The sequence below is a fragment of the Bos indicus x Bos taurus genome, chromosome 19, assembly GCF_003369695.1.
Source record: "Bos indicus x Bos taurus breed Angus x Brahman F1 hybrid chromosome 19, Bos_hybrid_MaternalHap_v2.0, whole genome shotgun sequence".
NCBI lineage: Eukaryota > Metazoa > Chordata > Mammalia > Artiodactyla > Bovidae > Bos > Bos indicus x Bos taurus.
The window spans coordinates 63,877,266-63,903,637 of NC_040094.1; the positions used below are offsets into that span (position 1 = coordinate 63,877,266).

At 53.6% G+C, this 26,372-nt stretch overlaps 1 protein-coding gene across 3 annotated transcripts in view; it reads left to right on the forward strand.

The window, feature by feature from the left end:
• Positions 1-26,372, forward strand: part of PRKCA (protein kinase C alpha) — a 300,566-nt gene that overhangs the window by 224,800 nt on the left and 49,394 nt on the right. For all 3 annotated transcript variants that reach the window (XM_027519238.1, XM_027519237.1, XM_027519239.1), the window contains exons 6-8: positions 14,196-14,352; positions 15,391-15,525; positions 15,772-15,868. In XM_027519238.1, the coding sequence (XP_027375039.1) occupies positions 14,196-14,352; positions 15,391-15,525; positions 15,772-15,868 (389 nt within the window). The remainder of the gene's footprint in view (positions 1-14,195; positions 14,353-15,390; positions 15,526-15,771; positions 15,869-26,372) is intronic.

The following is a 26,372-nucleotide window of genomic DNA, read 5'->3' on the forward strand; positions in this document are numbered from 1 at the left end:
TCCCCAACCACAGCCCCTGCATTGGAAGATGGCTTCTTTATCCCTGAACCAGCAGGCAAGTCCCAGAGAGGACTCAGCGTTACACTGTGCTCCTGCATCCCAAATCTGAGCGAGTCTTGCCATCTTAGCCTTCCGTCTGAATCACACAGAAGGGATCCCATTTTAGCCTATTTCATAAAGCCACGTGACTTCTGGGATCCTTCAGAGAAACATACATCCACCAAGAAGTGGTCGCATCTTCTCCAAGAGACGCGTCATTGCTTACAGCCTGACCGTGGTCCTCGTCCTGACCTCCCACAGTGGCAGAGCTAACCATCCAGTGTCCACCGGCTGCTGGGTGCTTCCTGTGGACGGTCACTCCTGCAGGGCTCTGTGGGCAGTGACGCAGACCCAGCTTTCCACGCTGAGCACTCTGGGTGCTTGTGGGCAGCACCACGGCCAGGCTGGGGCAAGGGTCGCCAGTGTCATTTCCTTAAGGCACCGTTTGCCTCTGTTGTAAACACCCCAGTCTCCAAGCTCAGAGTGACACGGCTTCTTTCTCCTGCTCGACACGACCTCCAGTCCCTTTATAGAATTCTTTGTAGGAGCCTCAGCCCTCCTTCCGCTTTGACTTCAGTGACTCCTGCCACAAAGAAGCATTTTTAAAGATGGGCTTTGAACGCCTGCGTCCCCAGGAAGAGGAGAAACAAATTATTTGTGGGGCCTCTTTCAAGGCCAGCCCTGTAGCATACAGGGGACGTTGACCCTGACTGAGCCGATCATTCTTGTGCCGGATTTTAATTGCTTTTAATTATAGGATTATCATTTAAGCACAAGATTAATTGCCATGAAATTATTGCGAGCAACTTGATCATCTTCTAGAAAATAAATGCCTTAGCCAAGTGAGGAGTCTCTTAGAGGCTTGAAAGTGATGTCGTTTTAATCACTTCCACTGAAACGTTCTTTTAACTCTTTAATGGGCAGAGATGTTATGAGGATCAGGATGGGAGAGGAATGTCCCTTCTGGTTCTGCACCGGAAGGTTGGGAAAATTCAGTACCCCGTACTGAGGAGTCATTTGGCTCCCCTCTGGAAATGTCCCCAAATGTGGAGACTTCTCCTCTCTTGATTCAGTGAATCTTCATGAGTGGGTGGTGGGAATGCTCCACCAAGAAGCTCGAGAAGCAGATCCTGTCTTTGGTCCAATCTTAGCCTATTCTGATGAGCCCACGTTTCCCCACGTGTGATGGACTCTGCAGCCAGTGGTGTGCGCGTGCTCCAGGCATCGGCATCAAAATGGGGCTGAGAAACCTGAGTGTGTTCAGCTCAACTTCCAGGCACCTCCCTCCGCTGTGAAAGAACACAGATTTCCTGAGAAGGCCGAGATTTGGCTCCTGGGGCTGTCCTAAAACATCCTAGTAGAATAGCGAGGGGCAGGGCCACCTGCGGGAAGCTCGCTCCCAGGCACCCGGGGACCCGCCTTCCCGAGGAGAACAGCCCCTGTAGCTGCCACCCACCCTCCTGGGTAATTAGCGCAGGGTTTGTGGTTAATTAAAGACAGTCAGGGTCCCTTTTAAAATCAAAGCAGGCATTCTTTCCCCATAATAATGAAGTGAGAACAGATGCAAGGCAAAGTTCCTATAAAAGTTTTCGAGGTGGGCTGCTGTGGGGAAAGTCATGGAGAGGAAGTGTGGGTTTGCCAGCTTAGACCTGCTGGGCCGGGGATGTCATGGAAGGAAATGCAGGCTTTGCTCAACAGCCGGGGTGGGGTGGGGGTGGGGGGGTCGGGGGTCTCTTGTTCTGGAAAACTCGCCCACTGGCAGCTCTTCCCCTTGGGGAAGTCTCTCTGCAGCTGGGCGTCCACGGCTGGGACTAGGGCTGCAGGACACGGGGATTGTTTTGGCTGTCCCTCACATCTCATGGGTGGTCTGGGCGATCACACGCAGAGGAGCCCAGAAGCCCAGAGGGAGCATGTGCTGGTGGGTTCCTGTCAGCCCTGTGCAGCCTCACGACCTCCCACTCACACGCCACCATCCCGCCCGACCCCAGACGCCCTCTCAGCCCCCGCCCCGAGAGACAGGGACCCTTGATGACGCTCAGAACCTCAAGCTCCTGAAGGATGCCAGTTTATTTTTGAAAAAAGAAAAATTCCTTGGCATACATCAAATGAGTAACACTCCATTAAGGAAGGATACAGGAACTTATGTTTATAGGATCATAAAAGTGATCTGATACAAAGAGCTGACTCACTGGTAAAGACCCTGATGCTGGGAAAGATTGAGGGCGGGAGGCGAAGGGGAAGACAGAGAATGGGATGGTTGGATGGCATCACTGACTCAACAGACGTGAGTGTGAGCAAGCTCAAGGAGATAGTGAAGGCCTGGGAAGCCTGGTGTGCTGCAGTCCCCGGGGTTGCAAAGTATTGGATCCGACCTAGTGGCTGAACAACAGCAGGAACAGTTTCAGCCAAGTCTGAACAGCAGATGCCTTCAAGGGACGTCTTGTTTGCCGTGGTGGACGTTCCCACTAACAGAAGTGCTTGGGTCAAAGGAGAGGAGGGCCCCCATCCACCCCCATGGCCCAGGCAGAGGCTCCGAGGAGCAGAGTTTGAAAGGCACGGCTGTGGTCCAGCCTTTTATGTTATGTCTATAAAAACCAAGGCTTAGAGAGGGAGTGGGACTATTCGGTCGGGTTTTGGGTTGTGAAGGACAAAACTCAATTCCAACCCACTCTTAGAAAGGAGAGATTCCCCCCGAGAAATTGGGTCTCTTGCGTAGCTCGTGGGCGGGGGCGCCCTGGGGCCCCGGGGACGCCGGAGGTAGGGGCGGGCCCTGCTCACCTGTCCTTCTCCAGCTGCTGCTTTTGTCTTTTTCACGGCAAGCTAGGCTGCCTCCGCTCTGCGGGAAGCACGGCCCACGTCTGCCTCTGACAGCTCCGTCTCTCCTGCAGCGTCAGGTGTGAATCCGTGGCCCCAGGGAAGGCTGTGTTGGCTCGTGTTGGGTTAAGCGCCCCCTCTGCGCCCTGGACCCTGGCTGCCGGGCGGGGCTTATCGGAGGGCAGTCGATGTGTGCGGGAACAGGGCTGATGCTGAGCAAACAGAACGCCACACTTCATCAGCCAGGGTCGTGCAGAAAGGTGGTCAGGGGTGGGATGGGGGTGAGAACAGGGTCTTCGGCTTTGAGGCCTTTTCCTTTGACTTTGTTGCCTGTGTGTGAAATCACTGAAGAGCAGAGACGATGTCTAGGCTTCGGTTTGAAACTTGTTCATGACTCACAAGTCCCTTTGGAACAGATGAACGTATTCCCAGCCTGGCTGGTCTCCAGGGACAGGCAAGGATAAAGAAAATGTCTGGACTCAGCCGTGTTTGTCCAACCCCGCCAGCCCAGACGTTATTCACCCCTTTTATTCGGAAGCCGTAGAGCAGCGCTCCGGGCGGTGTGTCCGCAGTCCTGATGGACAGGAGATCCTGTGACGCTGGTACCCTCTGAATGGGCCCCCTCAGGATGTAGGACGAGTGGCCCAGGAAGCATAGAGACCTGTGCTTGGGGCTGGAGACCCAGATGGAGCTCCCTCGCCCGCACTGTGGGCTGCTTGGCAGCACGGTCTGGAGGCCGAGCGGCTCTCTGGGTCCTGGCAGCTCTGCCCCTCTCACCCCCACGGCTTTGCTTTCAGGAAGAGTTCCAGCTGCGAGAGCGAACAGCTGGGGACGCGCTAATAATGCCTCCGAGTCTTAGCTTCTCTCTGAGAAATACCAAGCTACCTGGCTTCCCTCCAGCCGAGGAAAGAAAAACAAGGTACATTTTCCCTGCGAGTCAGCCCATCAGGCTCCCCCCACGGTCAGGAAAATAACATGTCTCCTGCTTGGTATGTAAACCGTGGCAACTTCCCTCGGGCAGCAGGTGCCCTCACCTGGCCCTCTCCGAGCCCTTAGACCCCAGATGCCCGCCTCCTAGAGCCCCATGGGGCGCAGACCCTTCCCGCCTGCATCTCTGGACTGAGGGCGCTGCCTCTCTGGCCTCCCTCCCATTTAACCTCCGCCTACCTCACTGCTGTGCCAAGATGGTGGTGGTAGAGGCGCCATGGCTCAGGGGTGTATGAAGAGCTTGATTATTTTGCCGGATTAAAAGTTTTTCATCCAAGATCCTTGGCCCCTAGTCTTGCCTTTTTTTCGGAATTAATTTAGCCTCAAGTAGGCTCGATGCATGTGGTCGCCTTGGGAAGTTCCAAAGTGTTGACAGATGGGCTCAGTTGGAGAATGATCCCAAAGGTAGTGAGAGCATCGAGGTTTGTTTTTTCAACTGTGGCGGAGACGACCAGAGGGTCTGACAGCTGAAAAGCTCATACCCCTGACCTGGGCAGTCTAGCTAATGTTTATCTTCAGCTTCATATTCTCAGATTAAAGACCGTGGTGGTAGCACAGATGGAAGGGCCTCGGGGAGATGGCTTGTTACTAAGGCCTTTGTCTCCTAAGGCTCTTGTGTTCCAGAAACAAATACTGACCTGAGCCCCCCAGTAGCCCCTGAGGGACACGTCCCTGAGAGCATCATTTTGAGACCACTTCTAGGGACCAGGACTGTGTGGGTGCATCGCTGATCCCTCCGGTGACGGGACCACCCTGTGGACGGCAGGGCCCTCTCCTGCTGGCACGTGCAGGACCGTTGCTGGCCAAGCAGGCGTCATGGGTGATGCTCAGCATTGAATTCCTGATCGGGGAGCCCTGCAAAGGCCTCCTGAACACAGGGCTTCCCCGGACGAGCCAGCAAGAGCAAATCCTGCTCAAAGCCTTGGGTAAAGGTGACGGCGAGGAGGCTGGTTTCACTGGGCCTGGTCTCTCGAGGGTTCAGCTGCTTCCGGGTGAAGAGAGAGAGGAGCAGTAAACACCTCCATCTCTGCCGCGCTGATGTGGCTGCTTATGGTTTTATTAGCAGCTGCCTGGGAGCCAGGCCCGACTTAATTTAATTTAATCTCCTTGGTTATTTTCAGCTCAGCTCAGTCTATTTTCAGCCCAGATGGAGGGGAAGTCATCAGATGGAGGGGGTGGCTGGGGAAGGGGCGGGGGGCTGCCTTCCGTGCCCCCCAACCCAGTGACTCAGGCTTGACCCCTCCTTTCGAGGAGCCGGGTCCCCAGACCAAGTTCTGGCTCTCATCGAGTTCCTCTCTGGGCCATCACCTTGTTGCTCTGAGTAACCGTGAACACTGAGAACAAGAAGGGACAGAAGTTTACCCGGTGAACAGGAAAAGGGCAGCTGAAGAGGACTCGCCCTCAGTCAGGACACCGTGCCCCTAGATGCCCAAGGCTGTGTCACAACAGGTTAAGTGCAGGCATGGGCTCCTCTGGCAGCCCAGTGGTTACGACTCTGGGCTCCCAGTGCAGGGGGCTCTGGTTCAATCCCTGGTCAGGGAACTAGACGCCACATGGCAAAAAAAAAAAAAAAAAGTACAGGCTTTTTGCAAGAATTAGCAGAGTCGAATATGACAAGAGAAACGGCCTCTGATCAACAGAGCAGAAGCCACGTGACTGAATGGAGAAAAGATGGCTCATTTCAGAATGTTGTTCAGAGAGTTGTCTAAACATTTGGAAGAAAAAAATAAGGAAAACTCACACTGTATACCAAAATAAATTTCCAATGGATTTAAAAGTTAAATATATTAAAAAAAAAAAAAAGACAGAATAATTGAAGAAAACTTAAGTGAATATTTGGCTAATCTCGGGAAAGGCAAGGATTTTCTGAATGTAAAAGAAATAGAAGAAGTAAAAAAGGAAATGCTTGACAGACTTAGCTGTATAAAGACTTGAGCTGCTGTGTTGCTGGAAGCATGGGGAGTGAAATCTAAATGAAGTTTGCAGCATACGAGACAAAGGGCCTTTGTCATTCCTTTACATCTAAAGAGGGAGAAGGCAGTGGCACCCCACTCCAGCACTCTTGCCTGGCAAATCCCATGGTTGGAGGAGCCTCGTAGGATGCAGTCCATGGGGTCGCTAAGAGTCAGACACGACTGAGCGACTTCACTTTCACTTTTCACTTTCATGCATTGGAAGAGGAAATGACAACCCACTCCAGTGTTCTTGCCTGGAGAATCCCAGGGACGGGGGAGCCTGGTGGGCTGCCCTCTGTGAGGTCGCACAGAGTCGGACACGACTGAAGCGACTTAGCAGTAGCAGCAGTACATCTAAAGAGCTCTTGTGACCTGGTAGGAAAATGCTTTACCACCCTATAGGGAACTTGGACAAGGACGAAATCAAAGAAAAAGAAACACTAACATAGCAGGGGGGAAATAGTTAAGCCTCAAAAATAATCAAGGAAGCCACAAATACAAGGTTATTTTTAAGTTTTATCCCCACACCCTTCATAAAACTTTGATATGACTTCTGGGGGAGTTATTTGGCAATGCACATCAGAGTCGTGAATGATTTTACCCGCTCCGGTCCACTTCTAATAATAATGTGTATCCTGAGGCAAAACAGAATTTCAGATGGATGTTGACACGGGAAGATGACCCGTTGCCATGTGATTACACAAAGGGGAAGAATTTTAATCTACATAGATGGCTGAGACAGGGAATGGATAAACTAGATCATGAGATAGCTAAAAAATGGGACGAGAGCCTTTCAAAATGCTTTCAAAACATACCTTGTTGTGTCATAAAGGCGGGTTCCTACGCTGTGTTCTTAGGGAGTTCCCTGGCCGTCCCGCGGGTAGGACTCCGTGCTTTCTCTGCCGAGGGCCCAGGTTCAATCCCTGGTCAGGGAACTAAGATCCTATAAGCCATGTGGTGTGGCCAAAAGAAATTTAAAAACCGGAACAAAACCAACAAAAAGCTCCTCTGTTCCTAGACATAGACTCTATAAGAATAAATGTTTCGGTGCAGATAAGCGCAGAGCAAAGAGCCCGGTGGTAAGAGCAGTTCTCTTACAGCAGGAGCTTAGGTGGTTTTCCTTTTCTTCTTAATGCTTTTATGTGTTTTAGTTTTTGAATGACGAGTATATCCATTCCTCTCATAATAAGAAAAAGAAGTCTTTCTTAAGAGTTTCTTGTTGTTTATACAGAATCATCTGGGCTCCCATAACCTGGAAAATATCATTTCTCCAACAACCAGATTCCATTTCCTCTTGCAACTTTAAGGTCATAGAAGTTTAATAAAAATTGTTATTTTCCACTAACTGGAAGAGAAAAAGTAGTGAAACATTTATGATTCTTGTTCAAGGACCAAAAGTTGCCTTTTCTCATCTCAGACCAAATTCTCGTAAGTTCTCTTTCATTCGTTCATGGGATTTTGGTGGTAGAGTTGCTGACTCGGGTTTTTTCTGGTCTGTGGATGGCACTGGATTTCCTGGGACAGAAATTACATTCTTATCATCAAAGCATGGGCCTCGCCAGCGAGACAGAGCGTTAAGTGAATCGGCCCCAGCTCTGGGGTGGGGCGGGGGGGTGCTGAGCAGGTGGACGTTCCTCTTGCTTACATTCCTCACCTGTGTCTTTGGCCATAAAGGAAGCAAAGATGATGAAATGTATGGGCCACATATTCTTAACATGTGCATGTGACTAAGTGGCTTCAGTTGTGTCCGACTCTTTGCAACTCCATGGATGGTAGCCCACCAGGATCCTCTGTCCATAGGATTCTGAGGCAAGAATACTGGAGTGGGTTGCCATTTCTTCCTCCAAGAGATCTTTCCAACCCAGAGATCAAACCCAGGTATCCTGTGGCTCCTGCCTTGCAGGCGGGTTCTTTTACCACTGAGCCACAGGACATGGAGCAGATCAAATCCAGAATTCTGGAGGTTTCAATACAGACAGTGCAAGCAGACAACACGTGCAATCAGATCAGATGGAGCAGAGAGACAGCGCCAGGGGCCCAGGCTGTTCTCCGAGTCCTGGTCCATCGTTACTCAGTCAAAATCGCTCCTGTGGCCAATGCCGCCTTGCATTTTATTCCCGAAATCCAGAGGAGTTCCGTATGGGACTTCCCTTCCCCAAGTGAGAGGGGTCCTTTCCGGCTTGTTTCCCCTGAAAGCTGGGGCCGCGTCGTGTCCTTTAAACCTCTGTGGGCCCAGTGACCCTTCCTTCTGAGCAGTTAACATTTTCCAAAACATACCGCCTGCTCTGGACCCGACTTTATTCTCCACTGAGAATGCCTGTGAGGCTTTTCCTTGTCCGAGAGTCCCTCCGAATGGACGCTTTATGAACTGCAGCTGGAGACACGGTGTTCACCACCTCTCCAGTCAGCTGTAGCGTCTCAGCCCAGAGAATCTCTGGATCTCTCATAGGTCTGGACCAGGTGCGGGGAGACGCCCCACCAGGTGGGGCCTGGAGCTGCCCCTGCTCTCAAGTTGCTCTGAGTCTCTAGACTTGAAGCTCCAGTGGGCCAGGCAAGCGCGGAGGGGAGGTTGGAGACGATGGGTCTGGCACCAAGGTCCAGGCTGAAGCCCCGGGAGGGCTGGGGAAGGGGCAGGTCCCCGCTGGCCAAGGACGGGACAGGGTGCCAGATAGGTGGAGGGGCGTGGAGGTTCAGGGGTCAGGATGCAGCTCCCAAGCTTGTGTCATGAGCTGCATTCGGCAGCAGGGATTCAGTCATCAGCATCAGAGCGGGGGCTCCCCGGTGGGGGCTGAGTGTTGGGACCAGGCAAGTACCGAGCACGCTGTGTAGGGTGTGGTTAACTGTTTGACACGTTCAGTAATCAGCCCATCGGGGCCAGGCCGCATCCCTGGGTGCGTGTGGAACCGGGCGTGGAGCATCCCCAGAACCAAGACAGAACGTTTCAGTAGCAGAGCACACAGGCTGTTGCCCTCGTTTCTAGGTTGGGTGCCTCCAAGACATAATGTCACTCAAGCCTCAGAAATTCTCTCTGTTCTAAAGCGTCTCCTCGGTCACCTACTGGTGACCAGGCCTGTGAGCCCCCATCCTCGGCTCCCCACCACCTCTGGCTCCATCGCTCCTTCCGCCAGATCGAGCTTGGCCCCTTGGGGTGCCCACATGCTCATGGAGAACTGGGGGCCCAGTGGGCAGCCCTCCCCTCAAAGGCCTCCCATCTAGGAGCTGCCCTGGCCAGTCCTCACTGCCTATCGCGGGGGCCGCCCTAGACCCCTGCCCACCTGCAGGGGGATGCTCCCTCCTGTGTAGACACTGGTCCTGAAGGGCGTGGAGAAAGGAGGGTCCCTCCGTCCTTGAGAGCCAGGCGCTGAAGGCACACAGCCCGGGGCCTGCAGGCGCCCAAAGGTTGTCATAGAAACCGTAGGCCAGTGCTCCAGGAGTTCATGGCTTAAAAGAGGAGGAGGACTCTGCCCAGAGCGCCCTCAGGGGCCCTGTCGCCCGGCAGTGTGGACACCTGTGGGCGCTGGGAGGGGACCCGGGCGCTTTGCCCTCTGTGCCCGGCCCTGGTGCCAGTCAAGGCAGCCCGGGCCCTGCCTACCAGGTGACCTGAGCCGCCCGCCGGCCTGGGACCTGGCTGGTTCTGACCTTTCCCGGGCCCGAGCTTGCCCGTCGACCCCTCCCGCGACCCCCATGCTGGCCAGGGCTCGTCTCTCTGATGGCTGGAGAGGCTTGACTCAGAACCGCCCCACCCCGGGCGCCGCGCCCACTGCTAGACAGCTTGGCCGCCCCCTCAGCGTCTCGTGCCAGGGATGCTGGGTGAACCCTCCTGTTCCAGAAGCAGCCCGCGTCCCCCACCGGCTGCGTTTGTGGGAGTCCTGGCTCCTGGAGCCAAACCCCCTCCCCTAAGACACGGCTCCTCCTCTCGCAGCATCGTCAGAGGAGCTAAAGGCGCGGCAGGGACAGGCCTTGGGGACATGGCGTCCTCCTGGCCCGCGCGGGGAGGCCCATTTGGGGCAGTGAGGGCCGAGCCCCGGGGGCTCTGAGAGTCATCTTGTTTGACCCAAGGGTCTTGGCCGACGTGCTGAAGGGACGAATCCAGAGGAGGGCGGACGTTCCCGGTTAACACCAGGTGGACCCTCAGTCCCGTCACCAGCGTCCTGATGAGAGAGGTGTGGTGGGGGCTCTGACACACAGGAGGGGCGGCCTGGGGGCTGAGCAGAGGCCGGAGCGACGTGGCCGCCAGCCTGGTGAGGCTGCGAGACGCAGGGGCAGCTTCTTCCCTGGAGCCTCCGGCCAGAACGTGGTCCTGCCAGCACCTTGAGTTTGTTTTTTTTTTTTTTCCAATTTTAGTTTTATTTCTTTAACACCAAAACCGTTCTGTATTGAGATTTGGCTGATTAACAATGTGATGCTTCAGATGCACAGTGCAGGGACTCAGCCATCCATATATATGTGTCCATTCTCCCCCAAACTCCCTCCCATCCAGGCTGGCACACAGCGTGGAGCAGAGTTCCCTCTGCTGTACAGCAGGTTTCCAACACCTTGGTTTTATCCCGGTGATTCTGACATTGGCCTCCAGACCTGTGGGAATAAATCTCTGTTATTTTAAGCCACCGAGTTTGTAGTCACGTGTCCCAGCAGCCACGGGAAGCTGATCCTGCTGGACCCACAGGACAAGGATGCCTGCGTCCTGATGGTGGGAGCAGGGAAAGCTGGAGGTCATCCCTGCCCTCCTCCAAGGCAGGACGTTCTTCCCCGCACCCCACTCACTGTGGGGGGGGGCGGGGTTGGAGGAGCCTGCCTCGCCACCAGACCTCAACATCTTATGGACCAAAGCTCCCCTCTCACTCCATTCACTGTGCTTCTCCAGCATGAGACTAGTGGGTGCTTATTGGGCAAATAAAATAAAATGAAAATACAGCCCACCCACCAGGCTCTCGTGGTGCACACAAGGGATCTTTCAGGGGTTATCGGCGGGGCGGGGCAGGGGGGACCGAACCGGTTTGGACGCACATCATGCTATTTTGTCGAATGTCATTTACCCCCGTTCCAGGATTTGTTTTTGTGATCTTAAAAAAATCCCTGCCTTCGAGCACAATTACCCCGCTCACGGTGCACCCACGGCAGCTGTCTCTTCTCCCTGTGTTTTCCCGGCGCCGTTTGTCTTAGAATTAGCGTCGCACACAAAGCATCGCTCCTACGCGTGCGTGGGCACAGTGCCCGTGGCCTCCTGGGCCAGGAGCACCGGATGCTCTCGGGCCCGAGTCTCGGTGACATGTCGTCTCACGGGGTCCAGGCACCAGCCTGTCGCTTCTTAGGCTGATGTCAGCTGGTCCCTGAGGCCCTGCTGTAGAGATTACTTGGCAACCAGAACACCCCAACCACTGAATGATTTTAGAATCGCACCCCCGAGAATGAAGGCTGAGTGCTGAATAACTGATGCTTTTGAACTGTGGTGTTGGAGAAGACTCTTGAGAGTCCCTTGGACTGCAAGGAGATCCAACCAGTCCATCCTAAAGGAGACCAGTCCTGGGTGTTCATTGGAGGGACTGATGTTGAAGCTGAAACTCCAATACTTTGGCCACCTGATGCAAAGAGCTGACTCGTTTGAAAGACCCTGATGCTGGGAAAGATTGAGGGTAGGAGGAGAAGGGGAAGACAGGATGAGATGGTTGGATGGCATCACCTACTCAATGGATATGGGTTTGGGTGGACTCTGGGGGAGTTGGTGATGGACAGGGAGGCCTGGCATGCTGCGGTCCATGGGGTCATAAAGAGTCGGACACGACTGAGCGACTAAGCGGAACTGGACTGAACTGACCACCACACTCACACCTCTCAGTCGGGTGGAGTGAGCCCTTCGGCCCCTCCCGTTCTCCAAGGGAGAGCTTCATTTTTCAGCCCAAATTTGTCATCTCTTGTGATACTCAGGTTGCTTTTTTAGGGGAGTAGACCTTCTGTGTTGTGCTTAAAAACCTGGGTCACACTTCTCCAGTGGTCAGGGCCCCTGGAACCTCCTGTCTCAGTGAAGACCGTGGAGCTTGGGCGGTGGGATGAGGCTGGGACTCTGCAACCAGGGTGTCATGCGTGCTTATGTCCTGCTGTCTTTTCTTCTCTGCTGCTTCCAAGCCGCCAACAGCAGAAGGCACTGTGTCTACCTGACAACATTTCCTTCTCCAGCCCTTCTGTGCCGCAGGAAATGTGCCTCTGCTGGCTGATCTAGAGGAAGCAGCAGCGGCTCATGAACTGCTGTTCCCAGCACGTGGGGTAACAGGACGGAGGTCTGTCTGGGAAGCGGGTCATGGGGCAGCCGAGCCGGGCACCTGCTTCTGTCCTGTCCGCTCTCGGCTGCATGAGGTTAGGTACTGTTTTACGGGAAAGTCGCTGGAGGGAGTCAGCGGTGTATGAGGAACACACGGCGGGCTGCTCTGTGGCAGGTCACCCTGGGCCGGCCTTCCGCCCCTCAGACGCTAGAGCAGGTCACCCTGGGCCGGCCTTCCGCCCCTCGGACACTAGAGCAGGTCACCCTGGGCCGGCCTTCCGCCCCTCAGACGCTAGAGCAGGTCACCCTGGGCCGGCCTTCCGCCCCTCGGACGCTAGAGCAGGTCACCCTGGGCCGGCCTTCCGCCCCTCGGACACTAGAGCAGGTCTCCCTGGGCCGGCCTTCCGCCCCTCGGACGCTGGAGCAGGTCTCCCTGGGCCGGCCTTCCGCCCCTCTGACGCTGGAGCAGGTCTCCCTGGGCCGGCCTTCCGCCCCTCTGACGCTGGAGCAGGTCACCCTGGGCCGGCCTTCCGCCCCTCGGACGCTGGAGCAGGTCTCCCTGGGCCGGCCTTCCGCCCCTCTGACGCTGGAGCAGGTCACCCTGGGCCGGCCTTCCGCCCCTCGGACGCTGGAGCAGGTCAGCCTGGGCCGGCCTTCCGCCCCTCGGACGCTGGAACAGGTCAGCCTGGGCCGGCCTTCCGCCCCTCGGACGCTGGAGCAGGTCACCCTGGGCCGGCCTTCCGCCCCTCGGACGCTGGAACAGGTCAGCCTGGGTCATCCCACCGCCCCTCGGACACTGGAGCAGGTCACCCTGGGTCATCCCGCCACCCCTCGGACACTGGAGCAGGTCACCCTGGGTCATCCCGCCGCCCCTCGGACACTAGAGCAGGTCACCCTGGGCCGGCCCACTGCCCCTCGGACACTGGAGCAGGTCACCCTGGGTCATCTCGCCACCCCTCAGACACTGGAGCAGGTTACTAGAACATGGCTACACTGTCACCTTCCCGTGCTAAGGCTTCCGGGCAAGGATGGTGCCAGCCCTTGGTGGGTCTCCAGGCGCCCAAGCAGCGCTCGTCTCTGACCTCTGCCCTTAGGGCTCCACCTGAACACCCAGTGTGTTTAGCCCCTTTCACCTGTCCCCCGCCCCCACCGCCCACCACCAACACTGGCACCGTCTTCTGAAATTCTTCTAAATTCCTCCTTTGACAATCACACTAAGCTGACAGTCTGTTGATGGGCTGGAGCAGTGGATCTTGCCAGCTTCCCCACAGAACCACCTGGAAGCCCCCTGCCTCCACCCAGTTCTGACTCGGTTGGTGAAGCTGAGGCTGCCGTCCAGGGGCCACGCTGTGAGAGCCGCTGGGCTGAGAGTCTGGGCCCAGGGAGATGTGTTCCCGTGGTGTCCAGCTGACTGGGGGCCCCAGAGCTTTTAGCTGCGCTGGGGGGTAGAGTGAGGAAGGCCCCTGGCTGCGGTCCCTTCTCGTCAGACCGACGGGTGATTGACAGGTGTTGGCATCAGCCCTCCCGCACAGGAGCCTCCATCAGCTGCTCCGCGGAGCTGCCCCTCTGCAGGCGACATGGCCTTGTCTCCATTTAGTTTCCATTTGCTTCTCCATCTCGAATGGGCACTGGGGCCACCCAGGGTCTTGGGAAAGGCTCCTGAGTCTTCCCCCTGGGTCAGCCCCCCTCCCGTGCAGTCCTCATGCACAGCGGGCTAGAAGCCACCAGCTCTACAAAGGAAAGAGACGACTCTTGTGGGGGTTCCAGTGGCGCCGTGTGCGGGCTAGCCTGCTGGCTGCTTAGGCGGGAGGCGGACCAGCTCTCCTGGCTGGGGTGGTGGTGGGGAGGGTGTTAGGATGCAGGTTCTGCTTCCCCAGGTTTGGGCAGCAACCCCGGTGCCACCGATGCTGCCAGACCGGGCCAGTGCTGAGTCTCCAGGCTTGGCCGCTGGGTCCCCCAGGCCCACTGCCTGTGGTGGGCAGTGGCAGCGGGCAGCTTCTCTCGTGGTGAGGGTCAGAGCCACAGCCCCCGCTTCAACACCGTCATGATGCCTCTCGATCGGCCGGGTCCTGATGCAGGACGCTCAGCAGTGTAGGTCTGTCCTCCTTTTGTAACCTGGGATCTTTCTTCTTCTCTCTTCACAGTACGAGATGCGAAAAACCTAATCCCTATGGATCCAAATGGGCTTTCAGATCCTTACGTGAAGCTGAAGCTTATTCCTGACCCCAAGAACGAGAGCAAACAGAAAACCAAGACCATCCGCTCGACGCTGAACCCCCGGTGGGACGAGTCCTTCACGTTGTGAGCTGAACCCCCTCCTCCTCCATGTTCTGAGCAGCGATGAGCTGGGCTTGTCATAAACGTCTTTAGACATCTATTCATCCCTAGGCTCTCCTCCCACAGCTGCTAGAGACGGATAGAAACTGGTCGCTGGATAGAAACTCAGTTTACCAAGACTTATACACGATACCCCAAGTGACCATCAGTAACTCCTGTGTAAAAAATTCTCTCACATTTCAGATGTAGAATCAAGTCCTCCCTCTTGGCGGACTTCGGTTTTTTGAGGGGGGGCGGTTAGAGGAGGCTGTAGGTAAGAGGTAGGTAAGGCTGTAGGTAAGAGTTTAAACAATAGTTTTTAAAACATGGAATAAGTGAGTAACCATCGAAGCCGATGTTGCCACTGAAATGGGAAGGTTATCTTTCCATCTAAGCAGGGAAGACTTTCTGGGGAAGGCGACATTTAATGTGGGCCTGAAAGGAGTGAAAAGATTTTGGAGACAGAGATGGGAGAGGGGAAAGAAGGGAGGAAAGGTTGGGGAGTGGAGGCCTGAGTAAGTCAAGAGCAAGAAAGCTCTGAGCACAGCTGAGCATAAGCAAGGGGCCCTCTCTGCGAATGAGAATGCAGGAAGCAGCTTGTCTGTCACACCCAGACGTAGCTGTCTAGGGTATAGACCAGAGGCTGTCCAGCCTTGCTCTGGGAAGGGCTGGACAGTAAATGGTTTAGGCCTTATGGGTCATCCAGTCTCTGTTGCAGGTACTGTTCTAGATTCAGAGCTGCCATAGCCAAATGTGTCCAGACAAACAGCCGTGACTGTTTCAATAAAACTTTATTTACACACACAAGCAGTGGGCCTGACTTGCCCATGGCTCATGGTTTGCTAACCTCTTGTCTAGAGCTTTGGTTACCGAAGGGCTGGCACTTTGTTGATGATGGAGAACCACAGGAAGAGAATTGAATATACTATTTTTTTAATCTCAAGTTCAGATCTCGAGCATGTGGTATCATCCCTTAAACCACAGTAAAGATAACCCTGTATCTGTGTATGTGTTCTTTGGTAGCAAATTAAAACCTTCTGATAAAGACCGGCGACTGTCCGTGGAAATCTGGGACTGGGATCGAACCACACGGAACGACTTCATGGGGTCCCTTTCCTTTGGGGTCTCGGAGCTGATGAAGATGCCGGCCAGCGGATGGTGAGGAAGGCTGAGTGTGTCTGTGTGAGCCAAAAGTGAATTGTCTGAAAACATTAGCACTTTCAGAGATTCAGGAGACGAGCTGGCTTAAGTCCAGAGTGACCACTGCGTGTGAAGTTTCCTGGGTCCTGGCTCCCCAGTGAACGCATTTCAGAACCAGCTGGACTGGAGCCTGGGGGTGGGGGGACTTGTTGAACCCAGTGGTGCCAGCATGGTCTCACCCTCCTCTGCCCCGTGTCTCTGAAGGTACAAGCTGCTGAACCAAGAGGAGGGCGAGTACTACAACGTGCCGATCCCCGAAGGCGACGAGGAAGGCAACGTGGAGCTCAGGCAGAAATTCGAGGTGAGACCAGAGCATGAGTGAACCATCTTTCTATTCAGAAAGTTTCACTCCAGGAAGGGCCAGATTTTTGTGGTCATTGGGCTGGAAGGCAAAAGTCACGTAAATGTTAATCTTTGTCCTTATCTAAAGGCGTGGATGTTGCGTCATCGCCTTGCTTTGCAGGCTGTTATCCGTAGAGCATGGAGATTGGGAACAGCCCTGCAGAGAGGGGGCTGGTTCCTGCGTGGGGAGTCAGTCTGGCATCAGGGGGAGATGGGCAGGTCCTAGGCTTCTCCAGGCGGCAGCGTCCTTGGGTGTGACTGTTGGGCCAGCATCTCCCTTTTCTCTGCATATCTCTAGGAATGGGAGCTCCCTGTCCACACCCGGGTGCGCACAGCCTTCTGCCCCAGTGGTGTCACCTCTTCCTCCCCCCTTCACCCCTGCTTCTCTCTCCTCACCTGACGTCTCAGCTCTTAATGCAGTTTCTGCTCCAAGCACCTGCCTTACGCTCCAAGTCACAGCTTTCCATTTCTTGCCATTTCTCCAATCACCTGTGTGTTGGTTGTTCAAAGAACCCATGTAGTAGCTGATTGTGTCTCTGCACCAGTCTCATGGGGGCTTCCCTGGGGGCTCAGATGGTAAAGAATCTGCCTGCAGTGCAGGAGACAGGGGTTCAATCCCTGGGTCAGGAAGATTCCTGGAGGAGGGCATGGCAGCCCACTTCAGTATTCTTGGGCTTCCCTGGTGGCTCAGACAGAAAGATACGCCTGCAGTACAGGAGACTCAGGTGTGATCCCTGGGTCAGGAAGACCCCCTGGAGGAGGGCATGGCAGCCCACTCCAGTATTCTTGCCTGGAGAATCCCGTGGACAGAGGAGTCTGGCAGGCTACAGTCCGCGGGGTTGCAAAGAGTCAGACACAGTTGAGTGACCGAGCACTCACACACGTACCTGATTCATGACCTTGTGAAGCTTCCCCTTCCTCGGGCAATTCCCAAGCCCTAAAGAAATTCCGAGGTGCACACACATGCGGCACAGAGACCCTGCACGGCTGGCGCCCTTGGGTCCCTCCTCCCGCTGTTGTTTCTTCTCCCAAATGTATTCCGTCCCGAAGAAGCGCACAGGTCGTACCTGCCAGTTAGAAGGTTCTGAAGGGTATGAAACACAAACATTCACAGTGCTCCGTCACTAATGTTGTTTTCAGTTGCTCAGTCGTGTCCGGCTCTTTGCGACCCCATGGACCGTAGCACGCCAGGCTCCTCTGTCCTTCACCATCTCCAGGAGCTTGCTCAAATTCAGGTCCATTGAGTCGGTGATGCCATCCAACCGTCTCATCCTCTGTCGTCCCCTTCTCCTCCCGCCCTCAATCTTCCCCAGCATCAGGGCCTTTTCCAGTGAGTCAGCTCTTCGCATCAGGTGGCCAACATATTGCAGCTTTAGCTGTAGCCTCAGTCCTTCCAATGAATATTCAGGGTTGATTTACTTTAAGATGGACTGGTTGGATCTCCTTGCTGTCCAGGTGACTCTCAAGAGTCTTCTCCAGCACCACAGTTTTAAAGCATCAATTCTGCTGGGTTCAGCCTTCTTTATGTCACTGGTCACTGATCACTGACATTTGGTTAAGAGGCTGCTGATGGCAGACACTTGCAGGTAGGGCCTGGGTGCCCTCAGGAGCATGGAGGACTGGGCCGGGAGGGCGCCCTGCAGGTCTGTAGTAGAGGCCGACACACCACTTGCAGGATCACCCCAGAGACTGCAGACGCCTGAGGATCACAGGTGTGTCGGCTTTTATTTATCCTGGGGAAACATTTTGAGATTATCTTTGTTACTGATTAACAGAATGTGATCCAGTTATGATGAGAGTTAAGACGTTTAAATCACTGCACTTGAGACTCAGTTGCTAGATTGTCTGTGGAAAGAAAGCAGGCATTCTTCTGTTTACTGCTGTTGAAACTGGATTTTCCAAAAGCCTCCATCGTCTTTGAGGACTTTAGCTAATTCAGGATATTCTTCAGATGGGGGGAAAAATGGTTCATTGGAGACCCCCAACAAAGTGTAGCTGTGTGTTGATTTGATCAGGCCTGCCAGTGTTACCATGGAAACCTGAGTACTTCAGATGACCTTTTGGACACAAAACAGAAAATCTATGGGCCTCATTATGGACTCTGCTTTTTTCCCCCAAATGGCTTCCTTAATTACTTTCTGAACTGTGTGATGTTAACAGTGGGGTAAATCTATAAAATGCACATCAGTAAAAAGAGATTTTGTTTTCCTCTTTGCACGTCAGCTCTTAGAGGCAGAGCCTGAAATTGAAATGGGATGAGGTTCGGTGTTGGAAATCATTTTCTCACCTCTGTTTGAGCATCATCAACAGAGATTAACACTGCTCCTCAGCAGAGCAGACTCTGAAGGACGCTGCACAGGATTTCTAGTACTCTGGGTGGGGGGAGGGCATGCAGTTATGTGACTGTACCGCAGCCTGTTTTCAGGAGTGCGCCATGGGCTACACCCGCCTCAGAACTTGCCTGTGCTCTGTGGTAAAGGCCCTCCCCTGTGTCTCGGGCTCGTCAACCCCCGCCCCTACCTTACATCGCCCTCCAGCCCTTTAAACTGCCCCGGCGTTCCCCCGGCTCCCTTGCTCCCTTGCTGGGCACAGCTGTCTGTGTGTCATCTCCACGTAGATCCAGAGAGGAGCCTCGGGTCCTGCCGTGAAGGCTTTGGAATCTAAACTTCAGGCCCCACAAGGAATCCATGTCTCCTGGTCACTTGCCCACATCCAGGGAGGGTGCCTGAGCTCGTGTCTGATGAGGGAAGCTGTCAGAGCCAAGTCTGCTCTGTAGCCCAGGGTCTGCCTCCGTTTACACAGCCAGGCGCCTCGAGCACTTGGGTGAACAAACTGACTCGTGCGATGAGCGTGGTCATGCCTGGGGATGGACCAGCTCCTTTCTTAGAAAGGGGGAATTCTGGAAATTTCTATCCAGTGAATGCTGCATCTCCTTAGTGCCAAGTACCACCTGGGGGGATCGAGGCTTCAGACGGGGGCTCCCCTGGTGGCCCAGTGGCTAAGAATCCGCCTGCCAGTGCGGGGAGGATTCCTGCTCTGGGAGGATCCCATGAGCTGTGGAGCAGCTAAGCCCGGGAGCCACACCTGCTGAGCCTGAGCCCCCGCCCACAGCTGGGGAGCAGCCCCCGCTCGCTGGAACCAGAGAAAGTTCTCAAGCAAAGACCCAGCACAGAGAAAAATAAATGAAATTTCTTTTTTAAAAAAGACAGACTTCAGATGGGACCCTGGCTCCCGAGGACACCGCGAGCATGAACAGGGGTGGGAACCTGCCCCTGACTCCCCAGCATGCGGGTAACGTCCTGACCTCACAGAAGGCAAGCAGCCTGCTCCCAGCCCCCACCCCGCAGCTGACCCAGCTGGGCAGGGCTGACTGTGGCCATGGCAGGGTTCTTCCTCCAGCCCTGGGGAGGCCGACCCGGCCTCACTGCTGAGGCGGCGTGGCTCGCTCGGCAGGGGCGGGGCCTCAGGGCTGCAGGCCCAAGACGGGCCCAGGAGCCTGCGGCCAGGAGCTTGGGGCTTGGCTTCACTTGCAGCGATGGCTTTTGTTTCCACGGATGAGACCTCCTTTCCACTGAAGACCTGGGCCTCGGTGGTGCCCCTTCCCTGGGCATCAGACCAACAGATGCGGCCGCAAAGCCTCAGACCAGGAGCTCAGCAAGTTCAGCAGCTGGCGTGCCTTCAGCGGTCATTGAAAACCAGCTCACTGGCGTTTGGGCTCCTACACTGACCTTCTCCACCTTGAGCAGGGGATGTGCGTCCTCCCAATCCCCACCCCAATCTGGGCTGCGGCCCAGGCAGGTTCCCTCCAACTCTGGAACTGGCTGAGTCACTGCATAAGCCTTTCCTTTGATTTTTTTTTAAAGCAATTTGGGCTGTTTTGTTATATCCAAGCTTGAAACAGCTTAGAGTTCTTTCCGGGTCCATTTAAGTCTAAGAATAACTGCCCAGTGACTGCATGGCAACTGTATAGAAGCGTCTCTGCTGGAGGATTTTCGCCTCCTATTCCAGGTGGAGGCAGGAGGTTCAGTTCAGTTCAGGTTAGTTGCTCAGTCCTGTCCGACTATTTGCAACCCCATGGACCACAGCATGCCAGGCCTCCCTGTCCATCACCAACTCCCAGAGTTCACCCAGATTCATGCCCATAGAGTCGGTGATGCCATCCAGCCATCTCATCCTCTGTCATCCCCTTCTCCTTCTGCCTTCAATCTTTCCCAGCATCAGGGTCTTTTCAAATGAGTCAGCTCTTTGCATCAGGTGGCCAAAGCACTGGAGCTTCAGCCTCAACATCAGGCCTTCCAATGAACACCCAGGACTGATCCCCTTTAGGATGGACTGACTGGATCTCCTTGCAGTCCAAGGGACTCTCAAGAGTCTTCTCCAACACCACAGTTTAAAAGCATCAATTCTTCGGCACTCAGCTTTCTTTGTAGTCCAACTCTCACATCCATACATGACCACTGGAAAAACCATAGCCTTGACTAGACAGACCTTTGTTGGCAAAGTAATGTCTCTGCTTTTGAATATGCTGTCTGAGTTGGTCATAACTTTCCTTCCAAGGGGTAAGGGTCTTTTAATTTCATAGCTGCAATCACCATCTGCAGTGATTTTGAAGCCCCCCAAAATAAAGTCAGCCACTATTTCCACCGTTTCCCCATCTATTTCCCATGAAGTGATGGGACCAGATGCCATGATCTTAGTTTTCTGAATGTTGAGTTTTAAGCCAACTTTTTCACTCTCTACTTTCACTTTCATCAAGAGGCTTTTGAGTTCCTCTTCACTTTCTGCCATAAGGGTGGTGTCATCTGCATATCTGAGGTTCTTGATATTTCTCCCAGCAATCTTGATTCCAGCTTGTGCTTCTTCCAGCCCAGCGTTTCTCATGATGTACTCTGCATAGAAGTTAAATAAGCAGGGTGACAATATACAGCCTTGATGTACTCCTTTTCCTATTTGGAACCAGTCTGTTGTTCCATGTCCAGTTCTAACTGTTGCTTCCTGACGTGCATACAGATTTCTCAAGAGGCAAGTCAGATGGTCTGGTATTCCCATCTCTTTCAGAATTTTCCACAGTTTATCGTGATCCACACAGTCAAAGGCTTTGGCATAGTCAATAAAGCAGAAATAGATGTTTTTCTGGAACTCTCTTGCTTTTTCAATGATCCAGCAGATGTTGGCAATTTGATCTCTGGTTCCTCTGCCTTTTCTAAAACCAGCTTGAACATCAGGAAGTTCACGGTTCACGTATTGCTAAAGCCTGGTTTGGAGAATTTTGAGCATTACTTTACTAGTGTGTGAGATGAGTGCAGTTGTGTGGTAGTTTGAGCATTCTTTGGCATTGCTTTTCTTTGGGATTGGAATGAAAACTGACCTTTTCCAGTCCTGTGGCCACTGCTGAGTTTTCCAAATTTGCTGGCATATTGAGTGCAGCACTTTCACAGCATCATCTTTCAGGATTTGAAATAGCTCCACTGGAATTGCATCACCTCCACTGGCTTTGTTTGTAGTGATGCTTTCTAAGGCCCACTTCACTTCACATTCCGGGATGTCTATCTCTAGGTGAGTGATCAAAGTATCGTGATTATCTGGGTCATGCAGATCTTTTTTGTACCGTTCTTTGTACAGTTCTTCTGTGTATTCTTGCCACTTCTTCTTAATATCTTCTGCTTCTGTTAGGGCCATACCATTTCTGTCCTTTATTGTGCCCATCTTGGCATGAAACATTCCCTTGGTATCTGTAATCATCTTGAAGACACCTCTAGTCTTTCCCATTGTATTATTTTGCTCTATTTCTTTGCACTGATCGCTAAGGAAGGCTTTCTTATCTCTCCTTGCTATTCTTTGGAACTCTGCATTCAGATGCTTATATCTTTCCTTTTCTCCTTTGCTTTTTGCTTCTCTTCTTTTCACAGCTAAATAGGCCTCCCCAGACAGCCATTTTTCTTTTTTGCATTTCTTTTCCATGGGGATGGTCTTGATCCCTGTCTCCTGTACAATGTCACAAACCTCAGTCCATAGTTCATCAGGCACTCTATCAGATCTAGTCCCTTAAATCTATTTCTCACTTCCACTGTATAATCATAAGGGATTTGATTTAGGTCATACCTGAATGATCTAGTGGTCTTCCCCACTTTCTTCAATTTAAGTCTGAATTTGTCAATAAGGAGTTCATGATCTGAGCCACAGTCAGGCCTGGTCAGTTTTTTTTTTTTTGCTGACTATATAGAGCTTCTCCATCTTTGGCTGCAAAGAATATAATCAGTCTGATTTCAGTGTTGGCCATCTGGTGATTCCATGTGTAGAGTCTTCTCTTGTGTTGTTGGAAGAGGGTGTTTGCTATGACCAGTGCATTCTCTTGGAAAAACTCTATTAGCCTTTGCCCTGCTTCATTCTGTACTCCAAGGCCAAATTTGCCTGTTACTCCAGGTGTTTCTTGACTTCCTACTTTTGCATTCCAGTCCCCTATAATGAGAAGAACATCTTTTCTGGGTGTTAGTTCTAAAAGGTCTTGTTGGTCTTCATAGAACCATTCAACTTCAGCTTCTTCAGCGTTCCTGGTTGGGGCATAGACTTGGATTACTGTGATATTGAATGGTTTGCCTTGGAAATGAACAGAGAGGTCAGTCAGTCAGTTCAGTCACTCAGTCATGTACGACTCTTTGCGACCCCATGAATCGCAGCATGCCAGGCCTCCCTGTCCATCACCAACTCCCGGAGTTCACCCAAACTCACGTCCATCGAGTTGGTGATGCCATCCAGCCACTCATCCTCTGTCGTCCCCTTCTCCTCCTGCTCCCAATCCCTCCCAGCATCAGAGTCTTTTCCAATAAGTCAGCTCTTCGTATGAGGTGGCCAAAGTATTGGAGTTTCAGCCTCAGTATCCGTCCTTCCAAAGAACACCCAGGGCTGATCTCCTTTAGGATGGACTGGTTGGATCTCCTTGCAGTCCAAGGAACTCTCAAGCATCTTCTCCAACACCACAGTTTAAAAGCATCAATTCTTCAGCGCTCAGCTTTCTTTGTAGTCCAACTGTCACATCCATACATGACTACTGGAAAAACCATAGCCTTGACTAGACAGACCTTTGTTGGCAAAGTAATGCCTCTGCTTTTGAATATGCTGTCTGAGTTGGTCATAACTTTCCTTCCAAGGAGTAAGCATCTTTTAATTTCATGGCTGCAATCACCATCGGCAGTGATTTTGGAGCCCAGAAAAATAAAGTCTGATACTGTTTCCACTGTTTCTCCATCTTTTTCCCATGAAGTGATGGGACTAGATGCCATGATCTTAGTTTTCTGAATGCTGACCTTTAAGCCAACTTTTTCACTCTCCTCTTTCACTTTCATCAAGAGGCCTTTGAGTTCTTCTTCACTTTCTGCCATAAGGGTGGTGTCATCTGCATATCTGAGGTTATTGATATTTCTCCCAGCAGTCTTGATTCCAGCTTGTGCTTCATCCAGCCCAGCGTTTGTCATGATGTACTCTGCATATAAGTTAAATAAGCAGGGTGACAATATACAGCCTTGACGTACTCCTTTTCCTATTTGGAACCAGTCTGTTGTTCCATGTCCAGTTCTCACTGTTGCTTCCTGACCTGCATATAGGTTTCTCAAGAGGCAGGTCAGTGGTCTGGTATTCCCATCTCTTTCAGAATTTTCCACAGTTTATTGTGATCCACACAGTCAAAGGCTTTGGCATAGTCAATAAAGCAGAAATAGATGTTTTTCTGGAACTCTCTTGCTTTTTCGATGATTCAGCGGATGTTAGGACCCTTCTAAAGCCATGCCATGTTCGTTTCAAGGCATCTCAGCCAATCTGGAGACCTTGGTGCCTCAAGGACTCAAGCAGAGACATGCTGCTCCATCAGGAAAGTGCAGGAGACACTCAGGCTTACATTTCCTCCACGGTTATTCCAACACCAGGATCTCAGTAAGGACAGTTTTGTTTCTCTTGTTCCCTTCAACCTGGATGTGGATTAAGATCTCTAGTCTAAAATAGAGCTTTTGGGGATTGGAGTAAAATGGCCTGTTTTGAGAATGACTATAAGGAGATCTTTAATTACAGATGTACAGGGCCATGATTATAAGATGTATAGACGACAGTCAGTCCAGACCTGTGAAAGTGATGTGACATTCACACGCTGCCCAGTATCCTGTCTAGTAGGCAAAGCCTTCTGAACACACAGCCTCATCCTTTTGTCTCTGCTGTCCTCTCTGCCCAGGGGCAGGGCTGTTGTGACCCTTGCAGGCTGTGGACTTCCGGCTCAGAGAAGCACCCCCTCACATTTTCTCCCAGCAGCTGACCACCCCCCACCACCACCCCGTGTGAACTTGAAGAATTAATCCCATGGCTGCCTGCATAGAATTCTCTGACAAGATGGTCTCACTTGTTTTGCTCACACTAGTACTTGAAAAAGTCAAGTTATCCAATCATGATGGGTTATTTTAGGGAGAAGTTCAAGGTGAACAGAAGTACTGGTTAGCTGGCATTCGGTCAGCAGGAACTCGGCTAATCAGCTGCTTGACAGGTTTGTTTCTTGCCAGTAACCTTGGGCTCTTCAAGATACTGAGGAGCCTTCTGGATCATCAAGAAGTACATTTTGTTACACATAGTTTTGGTGGTAAGTGGGTTTGGTTTTATTTTCTTTTACAAATAGCAGGTATCTGTGTATAAAGCGACTGGTAACTGGCTATTAGGGCTTCTGTTAGGGCTTTCCAGGTGGTTCAGTGGTAAAGAATCTGCCTGCCCATGCAACACAGGAGACCCAAGTTCGATCCCTGGGTCGTGAAGATCCCCTGGTGGAGGAAATGGCAGCCCACTCCAGTGTTCTCACCTAGAGAATCCCATGGGCAGAGGAGCCTGGTGGGCTACAGTCCATGAGGTCACACAGAGTCAGACGCGAGTTAGCAACTAAACAGCAACTGGCTGTTGGTTCAAAGTCACTCAGTTAACCAGGGCTCCTCCCTGCCAGCACCCGCCCTGTGGGTCGGGGAAGGCAGAAGGAACCATGAATGTCTGAGTGTCACGGAGCTGTTGCCTTGAGCCATGTCCGGCCACACAGACGCCAGAGGAGGAAGAGAGAGGGTCTTGGCCCCTGGTGTGACACAGTTCTTCAGGGGAAGGGCTGGTCCCCAGGCCTGCAGCCGGGAGCCCTGAGCGCTGCCCCAGTCCCCCACACACACCCCACCCCCGTCTGGCCCCATCTGTGAGTCCCGTGCCCTGTTCCCTGCCTCGCCTCATCTGTGACCCCCCGCCCCCCCATCCCCCCCACCCCTGCCACCTCGTCTGTGCCCATGACCCCCCGCCCCCCCGTCCCCCCCACCCCTGCCACCTCGTCTGTGCCCATGACCCCTTCCCCCATCCCACGCCCCCCCCGCCTCGTCTGTGCCCATGACCCCTTCCCCATCCCACCACCCCCCCATCCCCCCCACCCCTGCCACCTCGTCTGTGCCCATGACCCCTTCCCCCATCCCACGCCCCCCCTGCCTCGTCTGTGCCCATGACCCCCTCCCCCATCGCCCCCCCCCGCCCCCTCTGTGACCCCCGTCCCCCCGTTCCCCCCGCCCCCCGTCTGTGCCCCTGACCCCTCCCCCATCTCCCCCACCCCCCGCCCCGTCTGTGGCCGTGACCCCCCTCCCGGTGCTGCCCCCTGGGCGCCTGGCCCTGCTCTTCCTCACCTCGCAGCTCTCCCTCCCCGTCCCCCAGGGGTGTCGTGACACTCCGTAGAGGCAGTGGGTCCTCCGCCCTGTCCTTCCGCCGTGCCCTCTACAAGAGCCGTCACCCGGGCTCCTGTGCCCTCCACACCGAGGCCCTGCCGCACCCCTGCTCTGAGGGATGCGCGGTGTGTCCTGTCCAAGCGGCCATGGTGTCCCAGCGAGGACACGCTCATGTGTGACCCAGCGCACGCCCGCCATCCCCATTGCCGATCAGGTGCCTTTAGGATTCCACCCGGGAGACCGCGGCCTCGCCTGTGAGTGATTCCAGACGAGTTCCGGCCAGGCTGGAAGGCCGCGCGGCGGAAGGAGTGCGTCTTTAAGCCGACGGCGCGTTTTCCTTCGTTTCTGTTCATGTGTGTCTCTGATCACACCTCCAGACCCAGTTCACCCTGGTTGAGGCACACACCTCTGTCAGCAGGCAGTCGGCGTGGTGTGCGCCGATCAGGAAGACTGCTGGAAATGTGTCACAGGCCGGAGTCGTCCCGTTGCGATCTTAAGTGAAGTCGTTCAGTCATGTCCGACCCCGTGGACTGTAGCTTACCAGGCTCCTCCGTCCGTGGGATTCTCCAAGCAAGAATACTGGAGTGGGTTGCCATATCCTTCTCCAGGGGATCTTCCCGACCCAGGGATTGAACCCGGGTCTCCCACATCGCAAGCAGATGCTTTAACCTCTGAGCCTCCAGGGAAGCCACACCCGGCTTTATTAATACCACTGCTCTGTTTCATTTTTTGCCGCATTTCTTCCCAAGT